The sequence below is a fragment of the Amphibalanus amphitrite genome, unplaced genomic scaffold (genome assembly GCF_019059575.1).
Source record: "Amphibalanus amphitrite isolate SeventyFive unplaced genomic scaffold, NRLGWU_Aamphi_draft 000118F_arrow, whole genome shotgun sequence".
Taxonomy (NCBI): domain Eukaryota; kingdom Metazoa; phylum Arthropoda; class Thecostraca; order Balanomorpha; family Balanidae; genus Amphibalanus; species Amphibalanus amphitrite.
Window position 1 is genome coordinate 504,117 of NW_024881613.1, and position 26,153 is coordinate 530,269.

The 26,153-nt window shown below is 47.1% G+C and overlaps 2 protein-coding genes across 4 annotated transcripts; one reads left to right on the forward strand and one right to left on the reverse strand.

Annotated features, from left to right (window-relative positions):
• Positions 1-1,922: 1,922 nt before the first annotated feature.
• LOC122381328 (transcription factor IIIB 90 kDa subunit-like) lies at positions 1,923-25,549 on the reverse strand. 3 transcript variants are annotated; one of them, XM_043365365.1, is made up of 13 exons: positions 25,430-25,549; positions 22,630-22,885; positions 21,256-21,346; positions 20,576-20,712; positions 18,282-18,386; positions 8,898-9,141; positions 8,367-8,499; positions 7,680-7,788; positions 7,119-7,280; positions 6,546-6,800; positions 4,860-5,139; positions 4,233-4,465; positions 1,923-3,149 (listed from the first exon to the last, which is right to left on the reverse strand). In XM_043365365.1, exons 2-13 carry the CDS (start codon positions 22,838-22,840, stop codon positions 3,034-3,036), a joined length of 2,076 nt encoding a protein of 691 aa, XP_043221300.1. In that variant the 5' UTR covers positions 22,841-22,885; positions 25,430-25,549; the 3' UTR covers positions 1,923-3,033. The 3 variants fall into 3 exon arrangements, with proteins under 3 accessions (XP_043221300.1, XP_043221297.1, XP_043221298.1); XM_043365362.1 differs by lacking the exon at positions 25,430-25,549 and adding an exon at positions 25,109-25,237; XM_043365363.1 differs by lacking the exon at positions 25,430-25,549 and adding an exon at positions 25,121-25,225.
• On the forward strand, positions 10,063-17,370 carry LOC122381329 (BTB/POZ domain-containing protein 6-like). The gene is made up of 8 exons (XM_043365366.1): positions 10,063-10,259; positions 13,833-14,099; positions 14,375-14,522; positions 14,710-14,926; positions 15,143-15,325; positions 15,513-15,698; positions 15,906-16,166; positions 16,356-17,370. The coding sequence occupies exons 1-8, from the start codon at positions 10,187-10,189 to the stop codon at positions 16,572-16,574; spliced, it is 1,554 nt and encodes a 517-aa protein (XP_043221301.1). The 5' UTR covers positions 10,063-10,186; the 3' UTR covers positions 16,575-17,370.
• Positions 25,550-26,153: the final 604 nt, after the last annotated feature.

Below are 26,153 nucleotides of genomic sequence, written 5' to 3' on the forward strand. Positions count from 1 at the left end.
GAAAATGCGCATTGAAAGTCAAAGGAAATGCATTATATGGCCATATATGTCACCATGCATTATCAAAATATAATATTGCAAGTGCGCGGTTGCTGCAACGTACCAATAAAACGTTGTCACAACGTTTTACCACAACTTTCGGACCAAACCATGGCTTCACAACGTTCAGAACGTTGCTACAACGTAATTAAAACGTAATTTCGCAACTTACCGAAACAGGACGTTGTGACAACGTTGTACTAACGTTTCCTGTTAGCTGGGTACCTACTTGTGCCTACATCTCATACCAAGTCAAAATAAACTATAAAGTTCCTTGCTGGAAGATTACCCTCAGTACTTTTTATCCCAGCCCTGTGAAGAAAACTAATACTTCTAAGTTCTGAGTCATTTCTGGCCATCCACAGAAAGAAATGCTGACAGCTTTGCTATTGTATATTGGACCAATAATCACTCATGACTATGAACACATCATACGATCACATCGTTGCATGGATTGTATTTGTCACATTGACAATTCTTCTTAAATCCTTTTTTTCAAGAAATGCAAAGTAATGATGAACATCAAATTAAACATCAAGCTGATTTAGTGATCCAAGTGGCAAGCTGTCTCCTCCAGTAGCAATGGAATGATTGTGTGTTTCTTGCCAGACACTGAGTAATGCACATTACAACATTACCATTCTGCAAAGTAAAGCTGCCCGAGTTCATTCACTCTATATTTTTTCACTTGATAGTTAACACAAATTAATCTTGCTGTTGTAAGTTATAATTCAATATTCACACCAATACATCAATATGCGTTCACCAGCCAGCATTTTCTGGCTTGATATTGCTCAGCGTGCTCTTCAGTATTGATGTCCTGCAATAGTATAGCTTGTTTTTACCAATAAGCTCTTTTAATTTTACTTTTTCTTGCTGATAAGTGAGCCAGACCAACTTGCGTTTATCAACCAACATTTCCTAAATTCAACTTGATATTGCTCAGGGCTCAGGAGTCAGGACTCTGGAGCCTTAGCCTCCTGGATACTTGGAATTGTTTTCAGTCAACATGTTTCTTTAATATGATACGCGTATAATTCAATCACAAGGGATCCGAAACTTCCAACAAAACGACGTACACGAGTACGAAAACACCAGATGAACTTGAAAAAGGCCTTTTGGAACAGAGCCAAGCGGTGCTCCATTTGTTTGTTTACAATAATTGTAGTGCTGATGTATTGTTTTATGACTCTAGCGGTCGGCTTATAAAAATGAAACAATTTAACCAAATCTATTAGGCAAGTAATATTTTTCTGAGAGAACTAAAATATTTAAAAGCTTAACACTATGAAATACAGGAATCGGAACGAAAAAGTAACCTAAAAATCCAGCCTAATCACCGGCTCCTAAAACTGCGACAAAATCAGCACTTTTCCCCGCAACTCGTTGTCCAGACGTAAATATGCACGGCATCATGTATGTCACTCGAAAGATGTAAAAATACGACCACTAATTTGTTTTAGATATAATGGCTGCAAATCTACAAGTCTTCCCTTAGCTTTCACGATTCGCGCAATTGGTCGTCAATGTCCAATGATGCCTAATTTTGTGCAACTCGTTCACTTTTCTAATACTTTCTCAAAATAACCGTGTCCGTGTCTGAAGAAAAATATGTTCTTTTCTTCAACCTACACGTCCAAGGATTTATACGAAATGGTGTCCCCCAAATATGACAGCGGCGCACGAGCTCCACATCAGATCATTTCAGTGAATGCTTCGCCTTCATCCACCAAAAGCAGAGATCGTTGGAGGCGTGCCCGAACTCCAGAGACCGACACAGAAAACAACATGTAGCCACTGTGCTGAGGTCAGAGCCCCTCTCCTCCGCCTCACCCCGTTCCAAAACACAAATGCTGCCAGCAACGTGAATACAGACTATCGCATCAGCGAAATTCCCGTGTATTGTAGCATGGAGGCCTAACGGCGGGTTAGCCGGCCCGTCGGTCCGCCACCGTCACATTGTACACCGTAGGTACAGATCCACGGAGCGTCCGCCGGCGAAACAAAGTGCACAATCAGCAGCCCCCAACCGAATCTCTCTCAACCATTTGTACTCTCTCCGGGACATCTCGAGTCCCGATAGCGAAATGGCAGCATAATACACACTTCGGCAATGTGCCAAGACAGCGAACGTAGATGGAGCGAGTGTACCTTGGCTAACCATTACTGGGAGAGAAATCTGGCCAGAAGAACATAATATAATGCGAGCAAACTATATCTGCTGTAGGAAATTGAAAGAGCACGTCTATAATGCTAGGAACCTGTTCAGTTTGATACGAGATTGTTCCAAGTAGAACGCAGAGGTCCGTAAGCATTTTACACCAACTGAGCGCTTCATCACCAACGCATTAGCAGTTTTCAGTCATGCAATAAATAATTTCTCAGCGATGCGCCACACACGGATACGCTAGCGAGTTTAACACGCGCGCTACACGTTCAGCAAGGACAGACAATACATTCGCACAGCACCATAATATCATTTAGCAACTGGTTTTTGTGCAGATCTGCAGAGACGTACGAAAACCCAGCCGCCCCCTACGGCCCTGCTAGCCACCCCTGCGGCCCAGCTAGCCGCCCCTACAGCCCAGCTAGCAGATACTAAGCCCTGCTAGCCGTCACTACAGCCCAGCTAGCAGCCAGACACACAGAACCTGATACACAATGAATCGTTCAACGCCTAGCACAGTGACGCAGTTTTGGTTCATCAAGCACTTTTAATACTCTGGAGAAGTTCCTAAAGTGTACCAGTCCAGCATATGTATCTGTCAATTGCAAGTTTACAAAACAAAAACCCATACCCCTGAAATAATCCCACCGATATTAACAGCTCACGCAACCTAATCACAGACAAACACTGATTAAAGGCATGTCTTTGATACCAACTATCTCAACCCTAGGCACGAACCGGAAGAAATTCAGCCGACCGACCAGCCCTGATCGGCGCCCTACTGGCCGGCTGGCGCCGGTGGTGCCACCTGTGGCCGGCGGGAGGTACTAGTAGTACTCTTCCTCGTCGTAGCCGCCGTAGTCGTCGCCACCGTGCTGGCTCAGCAGCTGCGCGGCGGACAGCATTCCCGTATCTTCCTCCTCGTAATCGCCCTCGTCCTCGTCTGAAGGAAGTCGACAGCGGGTCAGTGGAGGGCCACGGTAAAGTGGGAGCGACAAATAAATTCGAACGGAGACAAGACGTAGGTCTGTCGAGCAATGAAGAGAGATAATTAATTTCTAAGATAAAACAGTAAGTGAACTTGCTGCCTGCTGGCATTTAAAATAGGCTCAACGAACGCAGTATAGGTGAAATGTTTCAAGCACTTAATCCGTTCATCCAAATAAATAATATCAATTTGAAATTAATAAACACAAAGAAATGTCCTCTGCAGTTATGGTCCATCATATGCCAGTCAACTCCCAGCTCCACCCGCAATGTTGGAAATAAGACCCTTTGCTGGTCCCAGTCGGGTCCAAAAAATTTTGTTCTCCTCTACAAATTTTTACTCTGGCGCCCGACATCTTCTAAATTTTCCAGCCTTTGTGATAAAAAATTGTTGTTATTAGGTACAGCTCTCTGCAGACTGCGTGGTAGGTATTCTTTTTTCGACAAAACCGATAATAACTCAAAGGTTATGTTATCAGTCGGTCGGAACTCACTGCAAATAGATGCGCCATGCTCCACTCCTTCGATTAGGTTTATCAATAAACAAAGTTTACGCCTTGTGTGGCGACAAAATGCAAAAGTTTGTTTTGGGGGCAAATATAAACTTTTGGGTTTAATTGCCGAACTAGATGAAAAATGGATACGCTGATGATGCCAATCTAAGGGGCGGGGTCTAGCGCGTCTTGCTGTTACGATTTCCGAATGACCGATAGCATAGTATTCGCGTTATTCTCATTTTTGTCGAAAAAAGAATACCTACCACGCAGTTTGCAGAGGGCTGCACACCTAAAATATGCAGAAATACCATTGAGAGTAACACAATTTATCAGCTTTCACATTTCGTAGGCCAAACATATGATTTTACTGTTTTTTTTTTTAAACTGGGTGGTTCTCCGGAACAATTTTATTCCCCGGGACCAGGACCATAAATGGCAATTCCAACATTGTCCACCCGCCGTGACCTGCTAGCTGCTCAAACACACCTCCCATGATGTCCTCACAGTACACACACTGCACCCCGATCCCTCCCAGCTCTCACCGTCCTCGTGTTGCACGGGTCCGGATTCGACCACCACCGGTCCGGACTCGACCACCACGGGCCCGGACTCCACCACAACCGGTCCGGACTCGTCCACCGGCTTTGGTTCCGGCTCCGGCTCCGGCTCCGGGGCAGCGCGGCCCGGCCGGCCCGGCAGCACGGGAGCCGGGCGCTGCCGTTTGAACCGCGACGGGCCGGCGCCGACCGGCTCGCTGCTCGACAGGTGCCGCTTCCTGGAGACAGGGAGGGGACGGTGAGACTCACGTGGGTAGGTCCATCACTCGACGCACAGGACAGCTACACAAAACCACACAACCTGAGGATGCAAAAAGTACGTCTCAGAAATATAGACATATAAGCGAAAACATTCTAAATTGCCAGTAGTTCGTTGGACGCGAGGCCTCATGCCAGTTGGGAACAAATCAATCCGTCTCGAAGAGACAAGTAACGTCGTTATACACACGACAGACAATGGTCACTCCCTGTCTACACATGAAAGAACTAAGAACTCGCCACCACCGATCGTCATCTGGTCGTCATAGCACGCCAATTAATGATAAGCCTCTCCGACCAGCATCACATGCACTCCAACGGACCTGCCTTGTCCCTCCCCCCCGCCGTCTTTACCGTGACGAGGGCATGACGAGTTCGCTGATGTCCGGCTTGACCTCCACCTTGACCTCGGGCTTGGCCTCCTGTTTGACGCCACCGCCGGTGATCTCGCGCAGCACGTCGTAGTTGATCTTGTTGGAGATGCGCTTCTCCTGGAGCATCTTCTCGATGGCCTCCTCGGCCGTGTTGGCCGAGAGGTTGGTGTTGCGCTTCCGGCGCGGCGGGCGCTTCTTCTTCTCGGGCTTCCCCTCCTTTTCCCGCTGTAACCGCTCCTCCTCCTCGCGCTTCTGCTTCTCTGTGGTGGGAGGAGAGAAGGTCAGAAAAGAAGAGACATGATATGTTTGGTAGCAGCATAAAGGCTGAACAGACAAATAACTAAAGCTGAGATGAGCTGTGTCGAATAGCTCACTCACAAGGTGAAAAAAACATCAGAAAAGTGAAAGGAAACAAGTTAACGGGGTGTCTGAATACAATACAATGTTAAAAGCGGCATAATAATTAACTCTACATCAAATTGAGTTAAAAAAGCCATGTAATGCTACCCTAAAGGGACTATCCCACCTTTAACATGGGGTTTGAGTAGAGATAGCCAAGTTTGCGGCGAGGTTCAGAAACCACTATCTATCTAGGCTGCAACCCCCGCGGCCTCTTGGTGTTGAAGAAATTCGTTCCCTTCATTTGAAAATGGGCCTTGCGCAAGGCCCTATCTTCAACATGGAGCGACCGTTAGGGTGACGTCACCTCCTTTAGTCATTCTGATTTAAATGGGTTTGTTCGTTGAAAAATCGCTTAAAACTTGGTCTGAACTTTGTTGCGGTGCCTACAGAGTAAAAAGAATCAGCTTTATGACAGTAATGTGGCCTGGGGAAGGAGGTAATTTTGGGCTGTGACGTCACATATTTGAAAGTTTGTGTTTGGAATATGGGAAGCCTAAGATGTTTAATGAAAAATAAATGCCAGAACCGTGTTCCTGGTCATCCAATCTATAAAGTCGGGCACAATTTAACTGGTTTTAACAACATTTTAGAAGGTGGGATAGTCCCTTTAAATTATCGAACATGCCATGAGCATTTAGCAGTGCATAACATGGCATCACACACCAGGTACAAAACATCGCCTTTTTACCCCGTCCATATGACCGAACACAGCCGGCACTGTCAGACTGACAGGATGCTAATTACCATTACCCTAATGACTCCGTGAACAAGCGCTATAAAAGGACGGCGGCACTGTCATGTCGTGCTCCCATGTCACCGAGTCAGCACTCTTCATGGCGGCTCATTACCTAATGAGATCACGGGACGGGACGCACGCGCCACCGCGCCGCTCATTCTGCCTATCAGAGCTATCTGAGCTCTGCCCGCAGGCCGTATCAACGTCATATTTCTCGGAGAGTTCATGGCGAGAGACATTCGTGTTAAGTCCAATGATAACACCAATGAGGCAATGAGGACTGACGAGCTGCACAACGTTTTCTGCTTGGAATAGCACGTCAAGATACGAACGAAGCACAAAAATCAACTCGTAAAACCATGTAAACACAAAAAGCAAAGACAAATTTACGCTTCCAGAATTACTCATCAAAAGGTCCTCGGTTGTCTGTATGACGTACATCTAAACCTTCAACCAAACACCATGAATCCCCAGCGGTGGGAAACCCGTCGCCTCCTCTGCCAACCGTCATATCGAACCACCACCTACCGGCCTGTTCCTTCAGAAAGTCAGCGTTCAACTTCATCCACAGCTTGGTCTTGAAGTGGATCTCGCGCGGAGACATGATGTACGAGTCGATCTCGGCGTCGTCGATGCCCTCCAGGTCGAGTTCGTTGCTGGCGTTCTCCTGGTCGGAGGCAGCGGCGGCGGCGGCCGACGGGTCCTCGCCGGGTGTGGTCGTCAGCCCCAGCAGGTGGCGGCTCACCCCCAGACCGTGCTCGGCGCCGCGCGGCGTCGGCTCCTCTGAGAGAGAGAGGGCAGATGGACGGACACGTGAATGGGAAATGCGTCGGAAACTTCCTAGAGTGATGTCACTTTTTAGAAAAAAAAATATCTTAGCGAGGCAGCTCGAAGATAAAACTTTCAAGATCGGTTTCGTTTCAAACAAAAACCATAAGTACGAATAGGACCACGGGTGGTGTTCAGCATTTATAGAAAACTAACGCGCTAACGAAAGTTTAGTACACAGCTAACTAACTATACAGCCACTATAGCTCAGAACGCGTATATGTAATCCTTTAAGCACCTCCCACGCCGCCAAGGCCCTGCCGCAGTCCATACCGTTCATGGCGGGCGGCGGTGGCGGCGGCATGAGCGCCGCGTCACCCACGGGGCCGATGTCGTCGCCGGCGATATCGCGGATGGAGGCCAGCGTCTGTTCCTGGACGAACAGTGACGCATCCTGCGACTCGCGGCCCGGGGACTCGGGCGGGCTGTCCTCAGCTGTCCGGAGGGGGGGGGGGGGGTCAGGGTGGGAGCGAAAATCGCAAAGGGGTCTCAGGGGAGATAGGATACCGAGGTGAAACTTGAGTGGTTGGGCGGTTTGGGAGCAAGCTCATGATTCATAATCTTTGCCAGAAGAGTAGCAGACAGCCTGACACAGTCCTGTCAAATACAAGACAGCTTTGTTGAATAGAAATGCTCTGTATTTTCAACACATGAGCAGCTTAAAAAGTAAATGATCATTTCTTGTCCATAAAATGCGCAAAAGTACGCAAAATGCATAGCTGAAAAAGATCAATTTGCAATATATGCTTGATGGCTCCATCGTTATCGATTTGCCAACTGATTACTACACACCAAAACATCACTATCAAACAGCGCGTAACACAGCTGGCTCACAGACTGGATTGTTCCATGTGCCTCGTAATCGCTTTTTTCGATCCTCTAGCTCCTTGTCGATCTCAACTCGTAGCGCCTGTATTTCCAGCGCCACGTCCCCCTCGTTGAGCTGCACAAAATAGTTCGGTCAGAGCGCGAAGTTCGGCACAAGTTCGGACAACTGTCATGTACAATAAATATAACACGACCGAAAGCGTTGTAACGTACCGGAACTGAGTAAACTTCTGCTAAATTCCCTGCCTCGCTCAACATAATTCGACACTACTATTTGACAGGGCTAGGAAGTTAGGAACTCGATCTTTAAGTACAGCCAGCAATTTCTAACCACTACATAAACGTTATTTTGCAACAGACCTCGGCAATCGAAGCCGGAATACTATATATTATATAAATTAAATAATTAGATTAATTATAATTAATTATATATATATAATAAAAAGAAATAATTTTAATTAACAGAGACTGCAGACAACCTTGCAACTCGTAATGATTTATCAATCTACAGTCTCGCAAGCCAGGACGTCAAGGCATGCCATAGAGCAAGACAAGGTTTCATCAAATTAAACCACCATTCAGAGTAACCCTGCAGCAATAACCAACCAGCCCCACTCTGATCCCCTCGGCTCTGAAACCCCAACGGCGTCTCCGCTGTACCCCAGTCACGCCGAGGTCGATGACGGCACGTGCCTGCGAGATGCGCTCCTTATCCTTTTTGCGCGACTTTGTGAAGGCCGGCGGGTCCATCTCGTCCTCCAAGTCGACCGTCATGAACTCCTCCACCGTCAGCGAGGAGGACGGCGTGTTCTTGAACTCGGACAGGCTGCCGGGGCACACCGCGGGACGTCAGAGTCGCGGACGTCAGAGTCACGGACGTCAGAGTCACGGACGTCAGAGTCACGGACGTCAGAGTCGCGGACGTCAGAGTCGCGGTGGCCAGACCGGGTGGAAGGCGGCAGACGGTGTGACGAGATACGGTTCGAGCGACCTCATTCCACACTATGCTTCTCAAGTGGCGATAGAACCATCCAACTGGAACTCAAGTCTCTGCAGCCAAGAAGCCAAAGGCAATTGAACCGCGAATCGCAGACATTCTCGGCGATGACCTCAGTTATTGTTCATAGCTCACAAAAGTAATAAATGTTAACTAATAACCTCCCTCACCCAAACGCTACCTACAATACGCTCCCCGCCGAACCACTCAGCTCCCACAGCACGTACCGTTTTTTGACGGTGCTCTGGTGGACTCGGACGATCTTGATGATGTCATCCACGGTCCTGTTGAAGCCGTGGAGCCGAGCGGCCATCAGCAGCGCGGCGCCGCACAGACCCGACGGCCGGCGACCCATGTGGATCCAGTCGCGCTTCATCCGCTGCATCAGTCGCGCCGCCGTCACCGACACCTCGTGCGTCTTGGAGCCCAGCTCCAGCTTGTTGGCGTAGCGCAGCACGTACACGCACGGGTCTGCCGGGCGAGAGGGGAGTGGGGTGGGTCAGGTATATACACGCACGGGTCTGCCGGACGGGAGGGGTGGGGTCAGGTGAATGGCGCCGGGTGGGTTAGAGGAGGGTGGGGGAAGGCAGCGTGGAGGGGTGAGATAACAGAACACCACATAGGGGAGACATTATGCATCAGCACCAGAAAGAACCAGCTCCAGCTCATTCAAGACCGGGCTAGAGCTACATATGCCTCCAATCCCTCCTAAAAAGTGCTCCCACGCGGAGTCAGGTATTTGATGCGACATCAGGCATGCTGGAGGGCTCCTGCTGAGGGATACCGGGAACTAACAGAAAGGTGGGGTTTGTTGATGGTCGGGTAACAATTTCTTTCCATGCAGTAGCAAAGCCGAAACGTTAAAAAAATATATTCAAAATGGCAAAGGTTTAATGGGTTATAGGGAGAGAGGGGGGGGGGGGGGGCGCCCTTCTTCGGCCGCAACATAAAAATAAGGACGCAAGTTATCAACTGTTCACGGACTCGCACGATGCAACCTATCTATATTGGTTGGAGAAAACTTCACAGAAAATGTGAATCTTAACATATTTGAATGATATTTATTACCTACCATCAAAAGGGAAACAAGTTAGTGACAGTTACATCATGGTCATTGCACAATAACCCGGTTTACATAGGGTTTGTTGCAAGCTTATATCTCCGTCCGTGATGTTGCAAAAGATGCCAATGGTGCTTAACAATTTACAAAATGATCCCCTCTAAATATTTGAAGACCACTGCAACGAAATTATCGCCAAATCAACGAGCTAGAGCCTCGTCAAATATGCTATGTAAACCGGGTTAATGTAACGAAAATTGTTGGATATTCCGCCTAAAAATTCGCCAAGCCCAATCTTGGCTTATATTGATTATTTTGGCACAAATATAACTGGACCATATGGCAGCACTTGCTGCCATCAGTAACACAGATGGCATAAGCGGTGGGGCATTTTGAGTGTTTTGTCTTTCTTTCTCAATGAATCGCTCTTTGAATAGCAGTGAGCATAGGTGAAGAATGGCTAGCAAACCAGTGAAACAGCAAATCATGGAAAATCTGCAAATAACCCAAGCGGTAGCCTGGGAAAATGGTTGGTAGACGAAAGCGCGCCATATTTGCCGCCTAGACCAAGACTTAATCAGCTACATACCATTGAGTTTGGGTCATTTTGAATTTTCTTTCAACAGTTTAAATTCAAATTGACAAGAGAAAGTGTCAACTTAAAGCTGCATGCAAACTAAGCATAAAATTAGCTGATAAATGCTGGAGCGGTCAAACCATACAAAAAGACATCACAAGGTCACTTGTTGAAAACAAACATTTATCAGGGCATTTATTAGCCAGTGTATCTGCCTTAGCAAAAATTGTACATTTTGCATCATGTCTTTAATTGATGCAGCAGTTCTGTAGTTTGAACTCAGCTTAATACCTAGCCTGGGTACTTACTGCACATAGGCATTTAAGGTCCGATGAGCACAATGACCATAGGTACAAAGCTGAAATCATTTGGATCCGATCCAGAGATCCATTTGGGATCCAATCCAAACTCAAGCTTTTCAAGCTGTACACAAAAATACCTCAAGACAAAAATGTCATAATGGGCTGGAAACAGGGTTGGCAAATTTATGCCAGCAGCCGGTTTAAACCGGTTTAATCCATGGATTAACCCTCGCCCGCACATGGGGGGGGGGTGGTTGCCAGCCCCCCAGGTAGTCTTTCTGCTCTGCACTCAACATTTTTAAAGCTAGAAGGCTGATTTTTCGTATAGCTGCTCCTCTATCCTTTCTTGATGTCCACTGAAAATTTCAAGTTTCTGTGACTTTTGGTTTCGGAGATATGACCTTGTTTTTCAGGTCATGTCATGACCCAAATGGCCAATTCTGAACATCTTGCGTTTGCCATGGGCCTTGTGAGCTTTTGACACCTTGATTTCGGCCGTTTTTGCCAGTCTTACCTCTCACCTATCATGGAACATGCTGTTCGACGATGTACAGGTGTCAAGGTCAGGGTCAAGGTCAACCTAGGTCATCTAAGATAATTGCGTTTTAGGCAAGCTGAATTTACTTTTTGTGAAGTTTTTTGGCTGCATTTTTGGTAACAGCTTCTCAGATCATGATTTCATGTAATATGGACACAAAAACAGTCGGTGCACACATCAGTATACACACAGACACAAACAGACATACAAACACATATAATTGACCTTGACCTAACTTGACCTGAGATGACCTCAGCAGCAAAAATCTGGTCGGGTAGTGTGACAAAGAGGTTCTAGCTGGCTTGGCACCAGAAAACAGCATCGTCATCGGTATATGATAAGCAGCGCACTTGATATCCAACGGTGACCCAAAACAGCAACATTTTTTAGTTTGACCTGACCTGGAAGGTCAATGACTGACCTGAGAAGGTAAAACTGGTCAATAATGGATTCGTCTCTTCCCAAAGAATCTTTTTGGTCTTTACCGCTAAGCTCTATCTCCAACAGGAACGAAATGGCGCGGGGGGGGGGGGGTGGCAACCACCCCCCCCCCCCCCATGTGCGTTCTAGGATGGGAAAATGGCATGTGCGGGCGAGGGTTAAACCGGCTGGCATAAACTAATTTAAGCCACCCCGGTTTAAACCAGTGTGCACAAACATAATAAAAGCCACTTACGTTAACTTGTCGTAACATCACTTGGGTTAAACTGCTTCTTCTCTTCACATTTTCTATACACACCTTTCAATTATACATGCTAACTTGTAATGTTTTTTTCCTGGGGGTTGACATAATGTCATTCATTATTGATCTGTATCCCCTGTATCAAATGTTTATTTTGATTTGCAGTGTTTTACACAACTAGTTGCTTACATGGCATGGGTGGTATATGGAATGAAAAGTCTTTAAGACAGCTTCAATAAAGAAGCCAATTTCAATTTTATGAGAAGCTGTAGCAAACATGACCTAATGCCAAATGCATGGTGCAAGGATCAGTGAATGGTAAGGCCTAAGAACTATCATACAGAACATTGCCTATTTACTAGGGAACTGTCTATTGCTTAAGCAGTCAGTGACACTAAACAAAGGAATTGACAGCACGGCCACCATTATAGGCTCCAAAGTTCATGTAAAAAACAATAATAAGTGTGATTAGTCAGGGACACTGTTATACCAAGAAAACAACATGCACTACCTGAAAAAACACAAACCATAGGAACATTTCAGAAGATTTATAAATAATGAGTTGTTACCATTATTTCCTGTGCAATAATTGAAAAAAAAAACACAGAATGGGTGATACCTACAATGATAAATAATTTTTTTTTTCTAGTGTTACTGGCCCAGTCCCCAGACGATTGGTCAGAACACAGTGTATATAAATAGGTCAGAATACATTTTACATGTAAAATAAAGTGAGACTTTCAACTGGTAAACCGAATGTTAAGATAAGAATGTGCTTATGCCTTATACCTACTTTGTTTCTTAGCTTAGTTACCTACTGACCAGATTGTCAACATAATCACATGCCAAAATGTTGACATAATACCAAATGATTGACTTCCTGCTGACTCTGCACAGTCACCAACGAGTACACTGACCCACAAGATAAGCTATAGTAGATGTTTTGACTGAAGGTGGTTTTTATTAATTTAAGCCGGTTTAAACCGGTTTAAACCGGTTTAAACCACTGGCTGGCATAAATTCAATTTAAGCCGGCTTTTATCCAACCCTGGCTGGAAAGGCAGCCAACTCGCAAACCTGACTTCAGAATAAGCTCACCAGACATAAGCTATCAAACCTTGGAATCTGCACAGCCAGTGACTATCAACTATCCAAAAAAGATGGAATAAATTGTACTCTATAAGACTAACAGGCTTACAAATTTTCCAACCGGTGTAAAAAGAAAGTAGGAAGTGATTTTTGAATGCCTGAGGTCAGCCACTTATGGTGCAGTGTCCCAAAATTTGTAGATGTGGGTGGGAAACGACATCAAAATGCAAATCATTTTCCACTCTCACCTCCAGTTTTCAAGCCCAATTTTCCACTCCCAATCCCACCGAGAAGGAGCAATTGCGGGAATGGTTGTTTTACATCTGTCACAATTGTAGATAGATTAATGTTTTTGATCATTTTCCCACTCTTTTTGGGCCTTACCTGACCGACAATTTTCACTCATCCTTTTTTTGGTCAGCAATTTTCCCCTCTGACACCCAAGCAAAAATATGATTTTGGTACACTGTTATGGTGTATTCATATTTATCCCGTGGTGAAGAACAGATTCTCCAGTTAAACACCGTTTTTAAACATTTTGTAAATATTTTGAAGCGTTGTCTACTAATTTCCTACCTTGTGCAGGTGAAAACATTGCATTTTCAAGTCTAAAGAGGGGAAATGCCGCCACGCATATAGGAAATCAGATATCCACGTTGTTGAAGGATAAGTGAAGGTATGATAGGACAATCATAGAAAACACCATAATGAGATGCTCTGTAGTCCCGGGGCCGGATCTCGTGCTCGAAGGAACCGTGATGCATAATCTATGGGCCCATTCCAATGAATGTACTAAAACTACTAGTTCAATGCCAGCTGTTGTGTCGTCATACTAAATTGCTAATTCAATGCCAGGAGGTGTCGTTTTCCTGTCCTCCACGTTCTCCCGTTGACCTCTGGCTCGTCTACCGCAGCGTACGGCAATGTGGGCGGGAACCTGTCTCCGCCGCCGCCGGCGCCGGCCGACTCTCCGGAGACGCCCGTCCAGGTGCAGCAGCCGTTCAGCGCGCCCACCTCGCCCGGCTCGCCGGCGGCGCGACCGCACTGCCTCTCGCCCACGCCCGTGCCCTCCACCAGCGACCCCAACTGGCAGGCGACTCGCGCCAGCCTGCGCGAGCGCAATGCGGCCATGTTCAACAACGAGCTGATGGCCGACGTGCACTTTGTGGCCGGACCGCCCGGTGAGCCGGCACGGGCAGAGAGTGGCAGGACGGCCAACAAGTGTGCCAATGTGTGGTCCGGAGGACGTAGAATGCCAACAACGAATAAATGATCAACACTTTATCCCTTCCTGTCCAACAGATGTCAACGTCAATAATAAGCTGTCAGTTTTGCAAGTTAACATTCATTTTGTAAGTTCACCTTCATCACTGTAAATCGAGGCCACGATACCCTCCTTGATACCCCAACTCCACTGCATCCGTCCGTCCGTTGACCGCGTTGTCGTGCCCTGCAGGCGCCACGCAGCGGATCCCAGCGCACAAGTACGTGCTGGCCACGGGCAGCTCCGTGTTCTACGCCATGTTCTACGGCGGACTGGCCGACGAGCAGGACGAGATCGAGGTGCCCGACGTCGAGCCTGTCGCCTTCCTCGTCATGCTGCGGTGAGGAGAAGAGTGAGATGTTTTAGGTTTTAGATCGTTTCCGCTGTCATCACTCCACCTGACTCGATTCACTCGACCTGACGGGATTCATTAAAGCGTTGGCTATAATCCACTTCAAAACACAGTAACTTTCCTCACAAGGTTTTGTAAGTCGACCAGTGACAACAATATGCGCCTTTTCTGTCAGGTATCTGTACACGGACGAGTTCTTCCCGGAGGCGGACACCGTCCTGGCCACACTGTACGCTGCCAAAAAATACATCGTGCCGTTCCTGGCGCGTGCCTGCGTCAGCTACCTGGAGACGAGCCTGACGGCGGGCAACGCGTGTCTGCTGCTCAGCCAGAGCCGGCTATTCGAGGAGCCGGAGCTCATGCAGCGCTGCTGGGAGATCATCGACGCTCAGGTATGACTTGCAGGCAGATTAGATTGACGTGGACACCGGCACTGCTCAGTTTGTAGTCATCAGCAAAAAGAAACGGTATTAGCTGATGAGCTTCCACTGAGTTGCTGTATTTCACATCATGCCCTCTCCAAACATCGAACGAATTAGTTACGAATGTCTTCGCCAATGGCGACACCGATGCACGCATGTGACCCATTTTGTCGCTGTTTCCCGCAGGCGGAGGTTGCGCTACGCTCTGAGGGCTTCACCGAGGTGGACCACAACACGCTGAAGTCGGTGCTGGCGCGCGAGACGCTCAACTGCAAGGAGGTGGTGGTGTTCGAGGCGGCGCTGAGCTGGGCGCGCGAGGAGTGCCAGAGGCGCGGCGTCGACCACCCCACCCCGGAGAAGATGCGAGAGGTGAGACGATAGGACAGAGCGAAGATGTAAATCATGATGGAGCTGGCACATTTTGCACAAAGAATTGCTTGTCTGAGAAATTGCGAGATGGTCAATTAGCAAATATAATTCAAATCAATAATGTTCTATACGCAAGCCACCGGCGCAGCTGCAGCGAGCTGACTCGCCTCTGCCCGTCCACCCGCAGGCGTTGGGTGACGTGCTGTACCTGATACGGATCCCGGCCATGAGTCTGGAGGAGTATGCCGACACGGCCGCCCAGTCCGGCATCCTCACACTGCAGGAGACCACCGACATCTTCCTGCACTACACGGCCAAACAGAAGCCGGCCATCGAGCTGTCGGCCGTGCCGCGCACCGGACTGAAGGCGCAGGTGAGCAGCGCGGATGATTGCCGCTTAAAATTACAAACAATCTAGCGCTGCAATGAACTTGACTTGAAAGAGATCGATTGTATAATTACGCTCAGCGCTAGTGACGTACCGATAGAGGAGCAGCATAAACACCGGATTGTTCGTCTCCGAAACCACGCCACATGATTATGAGAAGCAGTCTCCTAACAACCCCATCTCCCTTTGCAGGTGTGCCACCGTTTTCAGTCGTCGGCCTACCGCGGCAACCAGTGGCGCTACCGCGGCCGCTGCGACAGCATCCAGTTCTGTGTCGACAAGCGCATCTTCATCGTGGGCTTCGGCCTGTACGGCTCGTCCAACGGCGCGGCCGACTACCGCGTGCGCATGGAGCTGAAGCGGCTGGGCCGGGTGCTGGCCGAGAACACGGCCCACTTCTTCTCCGACGGCAGCAGCAACACGTTCCACGTGCATTTCAGACACCCCATCCAGGTGAGAGCGCGGCGCGAGGTGCACTTGTCCACGATTGTGAAGGTTGTCACACGGCTTTTTTTTAGCAACAGTTGACGTAATGCTAAAGGATATCTGATAGTGTAGGAGTAGATAGCATTGCTTTAGTCATTCGATGAATCAGAGATAAGTCCTTTTGTTGACACCGGTTTAACGCGGCGTATCCCCCAGGTGGAGCCGGACACCTACTACACAGCCTCAGCGGTGCTGGACGGCGCCGAGCTCTCCTACTTCGGCCAGGAGGGGCTGAGCGAGGTGGCCGTCGGGCCCGTCACCTTCCAGTTCCAGTGCAGCTCCGACTCGACCAACGGCACCGGCGTGCAGGGCGGCCAGATCCCCGAGCTCATGTTCTACGGGCCGTCGCCGCCCGCCGAGGAGTCCAGACTGTAGCGGCGGGCCGGCGCGGACGGCGGCGCCGGGACGACGGCGGAGCGTCGACCTTCCAGACGGGTGCGCAGTGGCCCGCCGTTCGCGGGGTGGTGAACGAGTGAGAGACTATATTCGAGATACGAACTGTTGACTATGGACTGGCAGGGCTGAGGCCACACAACGTGGCCGATCCAGCGGGGCGAGTGCCATACCACAAACCGACAATACCACAAGGAACTGGCGGAACGACAAGTTCTGACCGTGCTAATGCACATGAGTGGTGGAGCGACCGCGCGTATGGAATAATGTGCAACTGTGGTGGCCGAATGATGGCGAATGGGTGGATCTGAGACTATTTTTGTTTGCTGAACCCTTCAGCGTTCCTCCGAGTGTGTCTGTGAATAGGATTCAGAGAGTGACGTTCAGATTGATCGTTGTTCACGCCGACCACTTATTCCTACCGGTTTATCCTTTTACGCTGTCGCCCATAGTGATGGGTGAAGCACATTTACGAGTATATCGCCCGCGTTTTGATCCGCCTCTCTCCCAATAGGGCCGGGGGGAGTGGTGTTATAGTGTACAGAGCTGATATTTATCGTTCCTCATTTGGGTCGGACGTCACGTCTGGCGTCTCGCTCACCGTCACGTTCGGTGACGCCCGTGACTCTGCGGCTCGGTCACGGACCTATTGATCTGATAGAGCGGGCCGGCGGCAGCCGTGCCGATTTCGCTGCCGATGCGTCGATCGGCCGTGTCACGTTTACGGCTCGGGCAACTGGACATCTGTCTCCATAAATACAGCAATCTCGCCAACAAATCGTGGCGTATTTCAACCGGGGATCTGGGCCGGAAGGGCAACAAAGCTCGACGGAACACGGTACCAGCTGCGAGCCGCCTGATGAAAATGTGACCGGCAAGCGCGCCGCCCGGGCAACTTACAGCCTCGCCCTGAGCGATGCCGGCCTGCGGGAAACGTATGGTGAACGAAATACGCGGTACGTGTCCCGAGCACCAGCGAACGATGCTGAGCAGAACCCACTTGGATGTGCATCGAGTTTACGAGCGACATCGTTGCTCTGCACCGGCTATTTTTGGGTGGTTAGAGCGAGGAAGAGTTTTGACGAATGAAGGCGTCTTCAACAAATTGAAAGCAACAAATGAGGAAACTGAAACCAACTAAATAAAAATATCGGAAGTCAAGAGAAGACGTATCTTTACAACAGGGCTAAAGAATTGGAACAAAACGTTTATGTAAAGGCTTCCTAAATCGAAAGGCGTCAAAGAATAAGTAAATCAAAGCTGAGAACTCGATTGAAGAGAATCACAGAATGATGACCAGAATTCAGAAAATATCGTGCGATAAGGTAGGGTTTGCCATGGCGGTCCACTTTTCAACTGATGATACAATAGTAAAATAGCCAACAATAATATCATTATCAACAACACATGATCTACGGTTCATAATGTAGATTAACGGATAAATGCTAATAATAAGCAAATCAATCCAGCATGAAGGAGATAAAGAATTAGCAGGATAGCACCTGCATAATACAAAATCTAGTCTACGATTAAGGCATTATTTTGTGCATGATAAGGGGATACTCGTATGTGCGTGGTTGAGCTAGAATAGAAATGCCAATTGGTGAGACTGAGGGTGAGAACATATGCAGGGCGGGGTGTCCGATGCGGACAGTCAAGGCACGGGCCCTAGCGCGCCCCTGTACTCACCCATGATGGGAATGTTGATGCAGAGCGCGTTGGCCAGCGCCATGTAGGTCCGCCCCAGCTCACACACGTCCACCAGCAGGATATCGCTGAAGTCGATCAGCATGTCTGCACGCGGCGCGGTCAAGGAAGCCAACCACACACAGGCGCACGGCCGACACACTGGTCTACCCGTCCAGATCAGAGGGGTCCCTAATCAGGCCTACGCATGCATAATCAAGATATTTAATGTAAAAATGAACAAGTCGCGTGCCTTGCCTATGCCGAGATTGCTATCAAATGATGTTTCATTTTTCCATACTGACGGACCTGCCTGACGAGGCATTTCAGGCTAAAAATTTGGCACACCATGCGCGAATGATTCATGATCTATTGTTCTACATCGTCGCCCATCTCATCACGAAGTGATAATATTTTCAGTTTGAATGCCAAAAGAAAAACAGTGATTGGCTTTTTGACCCACGCCCCTCTGGACTATTCAGCCATACGCGCCCTGCTGCGGGGGGGGGGCAGATTCTGCCCCCCCCCTGTCTAACTTCCGAACCGATGGTCGTAGAAAGACGGGGAAAACGGCAATCGAAAGCTCTCAACAAGACGGATCTTAAGAGCCCAATTTTTTGTTTAAGTAGGTCAGAGGTCAGGTCAAGTTCAGGTCAAGGGTACAAAATGCAGGTTTCTACATTATCGGCCTTGCACCGTAGTTGCCGAAGAATGGACTGAGACTGATTGCCCAAAACGTGTTCTTAGGCTACCAAGACAATATTCGTTACATACAATATCATTCAAAGGTCAAGGTCAAGGTCAGGTCAGGTCAGGTCAGGTCACCAAAAACAAAATATAGAAAAGGGCATGTGCGACACATGTTTTATGGGTCATTTTATTCATATGATTTTATAGGCGGCACACTCAATAAGTGATATGGACCACCTCTGGATGAATTTCAGGTCGATGTCAGGTTAAGGTCAGGTCAAGTGAGGTCAAATTTTGAGGTTGGTTGTTAAGGCCTAAAAAGGTGTCTATCTGATGTAGTTTATCACGGCGAATCGAATGGTGCTATTTTGGTTTCCATACAAGGTCTAGAACTTCCAAGAAATCATTTTTCAAAAAAATTGTGTGTCGTGACGTCATAAAATTTTGAATAACTCCCACATTTTTGAACCGATTCTTCTGAAAATTGGTATGTAAGTGCACATATACCACTTCTCTGACGTATAATCCGGTTTTTTGATACACTCAAAAATTTGGTTTTTATAATTATTGTCCTAAAGTCAGTTTTTTTCATTTGGGCCAAAATCCAAAATTTTCAAAAAACCGAGATAGCCATTTGATAGACAAAGTAGAATCACGTATAACCTTTTTTGTTACGTGTTGATTCCTTTAAAAATGAAGATGTTGGCGGCGTTTGAAATTTTGCCGTTTTTTGAGGCAAAAATGGCGAGCATGACGTCACTAAAACGTCATTTTCTCAAAATTTTCCGACGGATTTCGCTCAAATTTTCAGGCAACGTGTCAAATTGATGTATGATGAGGTACTGAAAGTTTGACGTTGTTGGCGTAACGCGTTTAGAAGTTCTTGGCGAAAAACGGGAGGGGGGCAGAATCTGCCCCCCCCCCCCCGGGGCGCGGGTTAAGTGTCCCCGCTGAAGTCTCGAAACGTCGTTTCATGCGTCCCTCGCGTTGTTAGGGCCGTTCAGTACCCACCCACCCCTCACCCCACGTGGCCCCAGGCACGGCGGAACCCGCGGCCTGTGATAACATCACTGCACCACGTCCGGAGCTGAGAAATCGGCGACCGGAACGGAGGGCGAAAATTAGCTCTGCTGCTTGCTAGAATCGGTGATGAATAAAAAAAAAAACTATAAATCGAGCAACACTGCTGACCCTCGACTTAAGTCATCTAATGAGGACCGTTATACATGCCAATGATACATGCGGGGGAAACGAAAAATGCTGATAGGTAACGTCAAAGCGTCATTGGCCCATTAACTTGGATAAAAGTTGCACTTTGATAAGATAGCCTATCCAAGGCGTGAGCTACGTTTTGTTCGGTCAAATCAGCGAAGTTGAACAGCAATTTCGAATCAAAAGCGTTTCACTGACGTAATCAAATTATTCAGTCATTCTAATCACTTGTCGCCGTTCTCAACCTAACTCAAATTAGAATCAAATTATGCAATCCATAAGACGTCAGAAGAACCAAGCAGTATGCATGTAGTCACATTCATTCGAACACCGATAACCCGCCTTCCTCCCTCTGAAGCGCCGTGACGCGTCGCGGCACCTGCCGGAAAGGATACGTGGTGTGCCCTCGGTGCGGCACGTGATGTACAGACAGGCGCCGATCACCTGGTTACTGCGCCGGCCGCGCGTCAGACCACGGGACAGCGCCATCTTGAAGAAGTTGTGAGCCGTGTCTACACAGTGCTGGTTCAGTCTGTAACAGAAAATACACCCTGTCATGCATGGCAGAGTACCAATAGCGCTATGAAGATTTTTAAGCAATAATGTACCACGATGCACTCTAGAACACCTTATTCCTCATTCATCAGACCTTTTTTGACGACAAAACACATCGCTGGCAAAATGTTAAACTTAGAGCAAGTTGAGACCTCTCGAATGTAGGCTTGAGTGGGTAAAACGCTACAACTGCCATTTAAATTCAAAAGTTGTTCGTGAAATAATAGAAACATCGCTCGTTGTCGTGAGAAGAAACTACCAAATGGCAATTGACCCATACAGCAAGCGCCATGAATAAGAGAATGTTTATTTGATTTATCTTGGCCTCGGACGTCGGATGCAGAGCGACATGAAAGGTCACTCAAGGGTGAGGCAAAGCTAGCCTTTACCAATCAACAGCTTCAAATGACATATAACTAGTCCCTCAGGTCACGTAAAAGACTAAACAGGATGATTCATTCCAGATGATACCATGACAACTTTATCAGTTACGGTCGGTGTCGCTCAGGGGTAGAATTACCGTAACTGCTGAGCCAGCCAGTTGATCTTTTTCTTCGCATTCCGTAATGTGACTTCTCGGGACTCCTTTCCTAGAGCACCGGCGTGAAACCCTGCGGCAGAGAAAGGTGGATCATTGTAATCAATAGATAACTAGCATTATTGGGGTTTAGGGGTGGCCGGACTGCGACGGTCTGAGGCACCCATCGGTGATATCAAAGATCACGTTCCGGTAAAGCAGCGCATCAAATGCATTATGGAAAAATCAAAGCTACAATAATCCTGTCGTCACTAAAAAAAAGGATAAAACCCTGACGAAACACTCCCCGTGAATAACTCATATTTCACACGTCTCAGCTGCAGGTGTGCATCGCATAGTGGATGGCCTTCACCATTGGAGCGCGGCCATTAAATTACTGGACCAGTCAGGGGCGATCACGGAAATCAGCATTAATTAATTGAGCCTCATTCAGAAACCCTACCATGCACGTCATTTAGTTAGACACGGCTGTATCCGGTCAGTTTCACATTGAGCTCCGTAACACGGCAGGTGTCGGCGGGGTGGTGGACACCACTCGTGCCGGATGTGCGGTGGCTGCGGTCAGTCGGACGGTGGGGGTGGGGGAACGGTCTACAAGGGCGGGGTGATGGGGAAGACAGGAGGTAGCAGTGTGTCGGGCGGGGTGGGAACACGGTGGGAGGCGGCACAAGGTCAGACGGCCAGACGGGGCTTCGCCAGACGGGTGGGAGGAGTCGGGAGGGGAGCGGTGCTCCATCCCGAGATGAAGCCGGTTAGAGAAAACTTAGGTAATGATCTACCTGGATGAAAACAAGATGCTATGTAGTTCGATAAAATAAAGAATTGCTGATCAGCTATAAGAAACCTATCGTCTGCTTTGTTACTGAGCCGAGGTAAAGTAAACAATGATAAATCGATTGTGTGGGATTGAGGGGATTGTGTCACTCGAGCATATCTTATGATTTTTCAATTAATATTTATATCTTTAATCATACAGATATACAGAGTGATGCTACTATTTATGCTATTTATGCTACTATTAATTAATATTTATATCTTTAATCATACAGGTATACAGAGGTCTATGCTTTAATATCTCCATCTAGAATCTGACCCATGGGCTATGTCGATTGTCGATCCATATAGGCTAAAATACTTCATTGACACAAGCATAGATAACATGAAGACAGTGTAAATCGATTATATCTGTCAATGATCCGGCAGGCATCAGTTCACTACAAATGATACTTATCAGTTTCTTTCATCATTCCAAATACTGAGCTCCAGAAACTAGAAAGCAATTAATACAGCCAGAGTCCCCGATCCATCAGCTCCCTCAACATCACTCCCCCCAATCGGCGACTCCCAACTACTCACCGGCCGCGAGCCCCTTGGCGCCCTTGCCGTCGGCGCCGACGAACTGTCCGATGGCGCTCGAGCCGCCGTGCGCGTTCTCCTCGAACTGCACCTCGGAGACGATGATGTGCTCCTCGAGCACGGAGCCGCAGCCGGTGCAGACGGCGTCGCCGCGCCCGGCGTCCACGTCGATCTCACTGCAGCCGCAGTGCTGACACGTGCGGGACGACATGGCGGCACTTCTGGTAGGCAGGCGCTACTCGGAATACTGCTGACTCTGGAGCAGAGGGAGCAACAATGGTTCATTTCGCGCAAAATTTAACCGCTTTTGTAACAAAGGAGGGGCTTTCTTAGGGTCGCTCGATGTAGACTTCAAGAATACTGACAGCAACAATAGGTAGAACTGATAGAAGCAGCCTTGACACACCCAAGTTCAAATGCATTTGGGAGACCGATAAGACACAATAGATGCCTAGCCAACAATAAAATTACTTTGAAAACAACCTATTCACTTCTCAAGAACTACCAGGCCATAAGAAAGCAAACAGACATCCAATTGCTATGCTAGCTGTTGGTGGGAGTCTCACCCACTTGTCGCTCCTATGCTAAACTTTTTTGTATGCTCTAAGCGGAGAAGCTGTACCATAGATTAGGTATTCCTGGATGGGACACTCCGCCGATTTTCCGACCACCCGGCGGCGGCGGCGGATTTTCCAACGGCGAGGGCGTTGGCGCCATTTTAGCATTGCGTGCTATGGGCGGAGCGTCTTTTTGTATACTTTAGTCGTTTATTGCTTACCTGTAACCGATTTTGATGAAAAGTTTTGTGAACCTGGTAGAACAGGAATTGAGGAATGTCTTGAAAATATTATTTTCCCAGTTTTAATTTTAAAAGTCGCTTAAATTCTGCTGACAAGTGAAGGTTCGTGATTACAGCAGTAGAGCCAATGTTAGAATAAAGTTAAGTTTTATGAGATAACATGAAAATAAGTTTATATTTACATTAAATCATCAATAGGGACTAGTTTGACTGCCGAGGAACGATGATATTTGGCGATAGTTTGCATCGGCAACGGCAAGTCAAGAATATCGGCTCAGTTTATAGGCATCAGGTAATGGTTTCGTATGTGATAGTGACGTGACTAAATAAAGCCATAATAATCATTCGAAATGACTGTGTCTTATGAGCTAAAGCTCGGTAATTTCGCTCTCCATACGTTTTCAGCACGCACGCCGGTGCGGCGGCCGCCGGTGCACTCGCCACCGATGTTTCGGCGCTCCGCCACCGGCGGCCGCTAAGTCGCCGGCGCTAGTGTTGGGGAATAGGGAGTGTCCTATCCAGGAATACTTCATCCATGGCTGTACCCTGAAACATGCCTAAAATTGCAGAACATGACAGCAATTTTACAACATTCCCAGAATCCCAGGTAATGATCTTTTCTGCCCACATGAAAAGTGAATAGGGCTAGCACAGCTTAAATAGCAGAACAGCATATATTCAAGACAAAATCGGGAGAAAAGACAGGGGGCTGTTCCTCTCCTAAGGATCATGTTGATGTCATTTTTCATCATCACACTGGCAATCAACTGATGTGTCCATTTCTTATCAGTCATCTTTACATGGTCTCAGCAAATCACCAACAAGAGGCCAAGAAACACCAGCAAAGAGCTTACCTATATGGGGACACCAGCAGCAAGCTGATAAAAACTATCACCAAAGTCCAAAGAGAGATCATGCTTAATTTCACAGCACATCTTACCCTGAGTTAGGTACATTGAGAAAACTTGAACTTACCTACTAGGTTCTAAGCTATCGCTTGAAGAATATGTCCTTACCAATCATGAATTTTGAAACATATTGAAGTAGCATCACCTAGGGGCTAGGTACATAAGTAGGTATAAGGACCGGACTACAAAGGATGGCAACTCGTCAAAATCATGTCAGCATGGACTACACTTTCCTGTGGTGTAGTGCAGCAGAGCAGACTTTGCATGCAGCTCTACAGCATCAATGCGGAAACATGACAAACCAATTTTCTGGCACAACATGCAGTGTCAGAAAAGTGGGCCTTTCTCAATTTCCTTGAACTTTGAAAAGATGTTCCATGAGAGCATAAGCTGTAAACAATAAGGAATTATAATTTTTGTTCTGTGGATGACAGGATGTATAATAAATATGGGCACAAATTGGGTCACTTAGGTAGGTACCATATAAATCTACATCTACGACAGCTATCTATATCCGCAACAGTAAACTAAGCTAACTCAACACCTCAGCAAAAGCACCATATCATGAAGCATAAGAAAATTGGATGTACATTATATGTATGACGAGTAGGTATAACTGTAAAACATGGATGAAATACCTAACCATAATCAATGTGTTTAAGACCCAGCTGTCCAAAACCACCTTACAAGCTCGAATAAGCGAATAAGTCCACGAATACGTTAATTGCTGATGAAAGGAAAGTGCGAAGGCTAGTACTACGGACATATTTACCTTTTTACTTACAGATTAAAATTGAAATATAAAAAAATACGAAAAACGTGAAAATTATAATAGAACGGCAGCGTGGGCACACACCGCCTTGACCTTTCCGTCGGTCGGAAATGAGCCTCTGGCGTCACTATTGTATGAAACAAGTGCTACCATATCTTGACATGTTTCCCAGGTGCTTGGCTAATTCGCTAGGAAAATATTTTTATATCACTAAATCATAGGAAATATAACTAACACTTTCAATGTTCAGTAAATCGAACTAAGCATTCCTAATAACACTTACTTCGTAGCAAATTTCGCTACTTAGTAGCTCTTTCTCACCAGTGTGAAGGTGATTGACCCGACGACCTGTCCGGCTCAAATGACTAATGTGAAATGAGGCAGACCTCCAATTCTGGTCTAAAAGGCACGTCAGCGCTGCCGGGCTCAAGTGCAAGTACCAACGGGAGGTGCCCAGCTAACAGGAAACGTTACTACAACGTTGTCACAACGTCGTGTTTCGGTAAGTTGCGAAATTACGTTTTAATTACGTTGTAGCAACGTTCTGAACGTTGTGAAGCCATGGTTTGGTCCGAAAGTCGTGGTAAAACGTCGTGACAACGTTTTATTGGTACGCTGCAGCAACCGCGCACTTGCAGCATTATATTTTGATAATGCATGGTGACATATATGGCCATATAATGCATTTCCTTTGACTTTCAATGCGCATATTCAGTTTTCATCGTTAAATTTGACATATTTTAACACTTGGACTGTTCACGTTGTCAGCTGGTGGTCGCCAACACGTTGTTAAAACGGTTTTTCACAACCTTGACATTATAGGTACTGAATAATTAGCGGTGTTTTTACAAGTAAATTCTGATACCTTTCTCTCTCTATCTCTCTCTAATATATATATATATATATATATATATATATATATATATATATATATATATATATATATATATATATATATATATATATATATATATATAAATATATAACATGTGTAAATTGCAAAGCGTCATTGGCATGTTTTGCAACATCACAGGCGGAGCTAGAG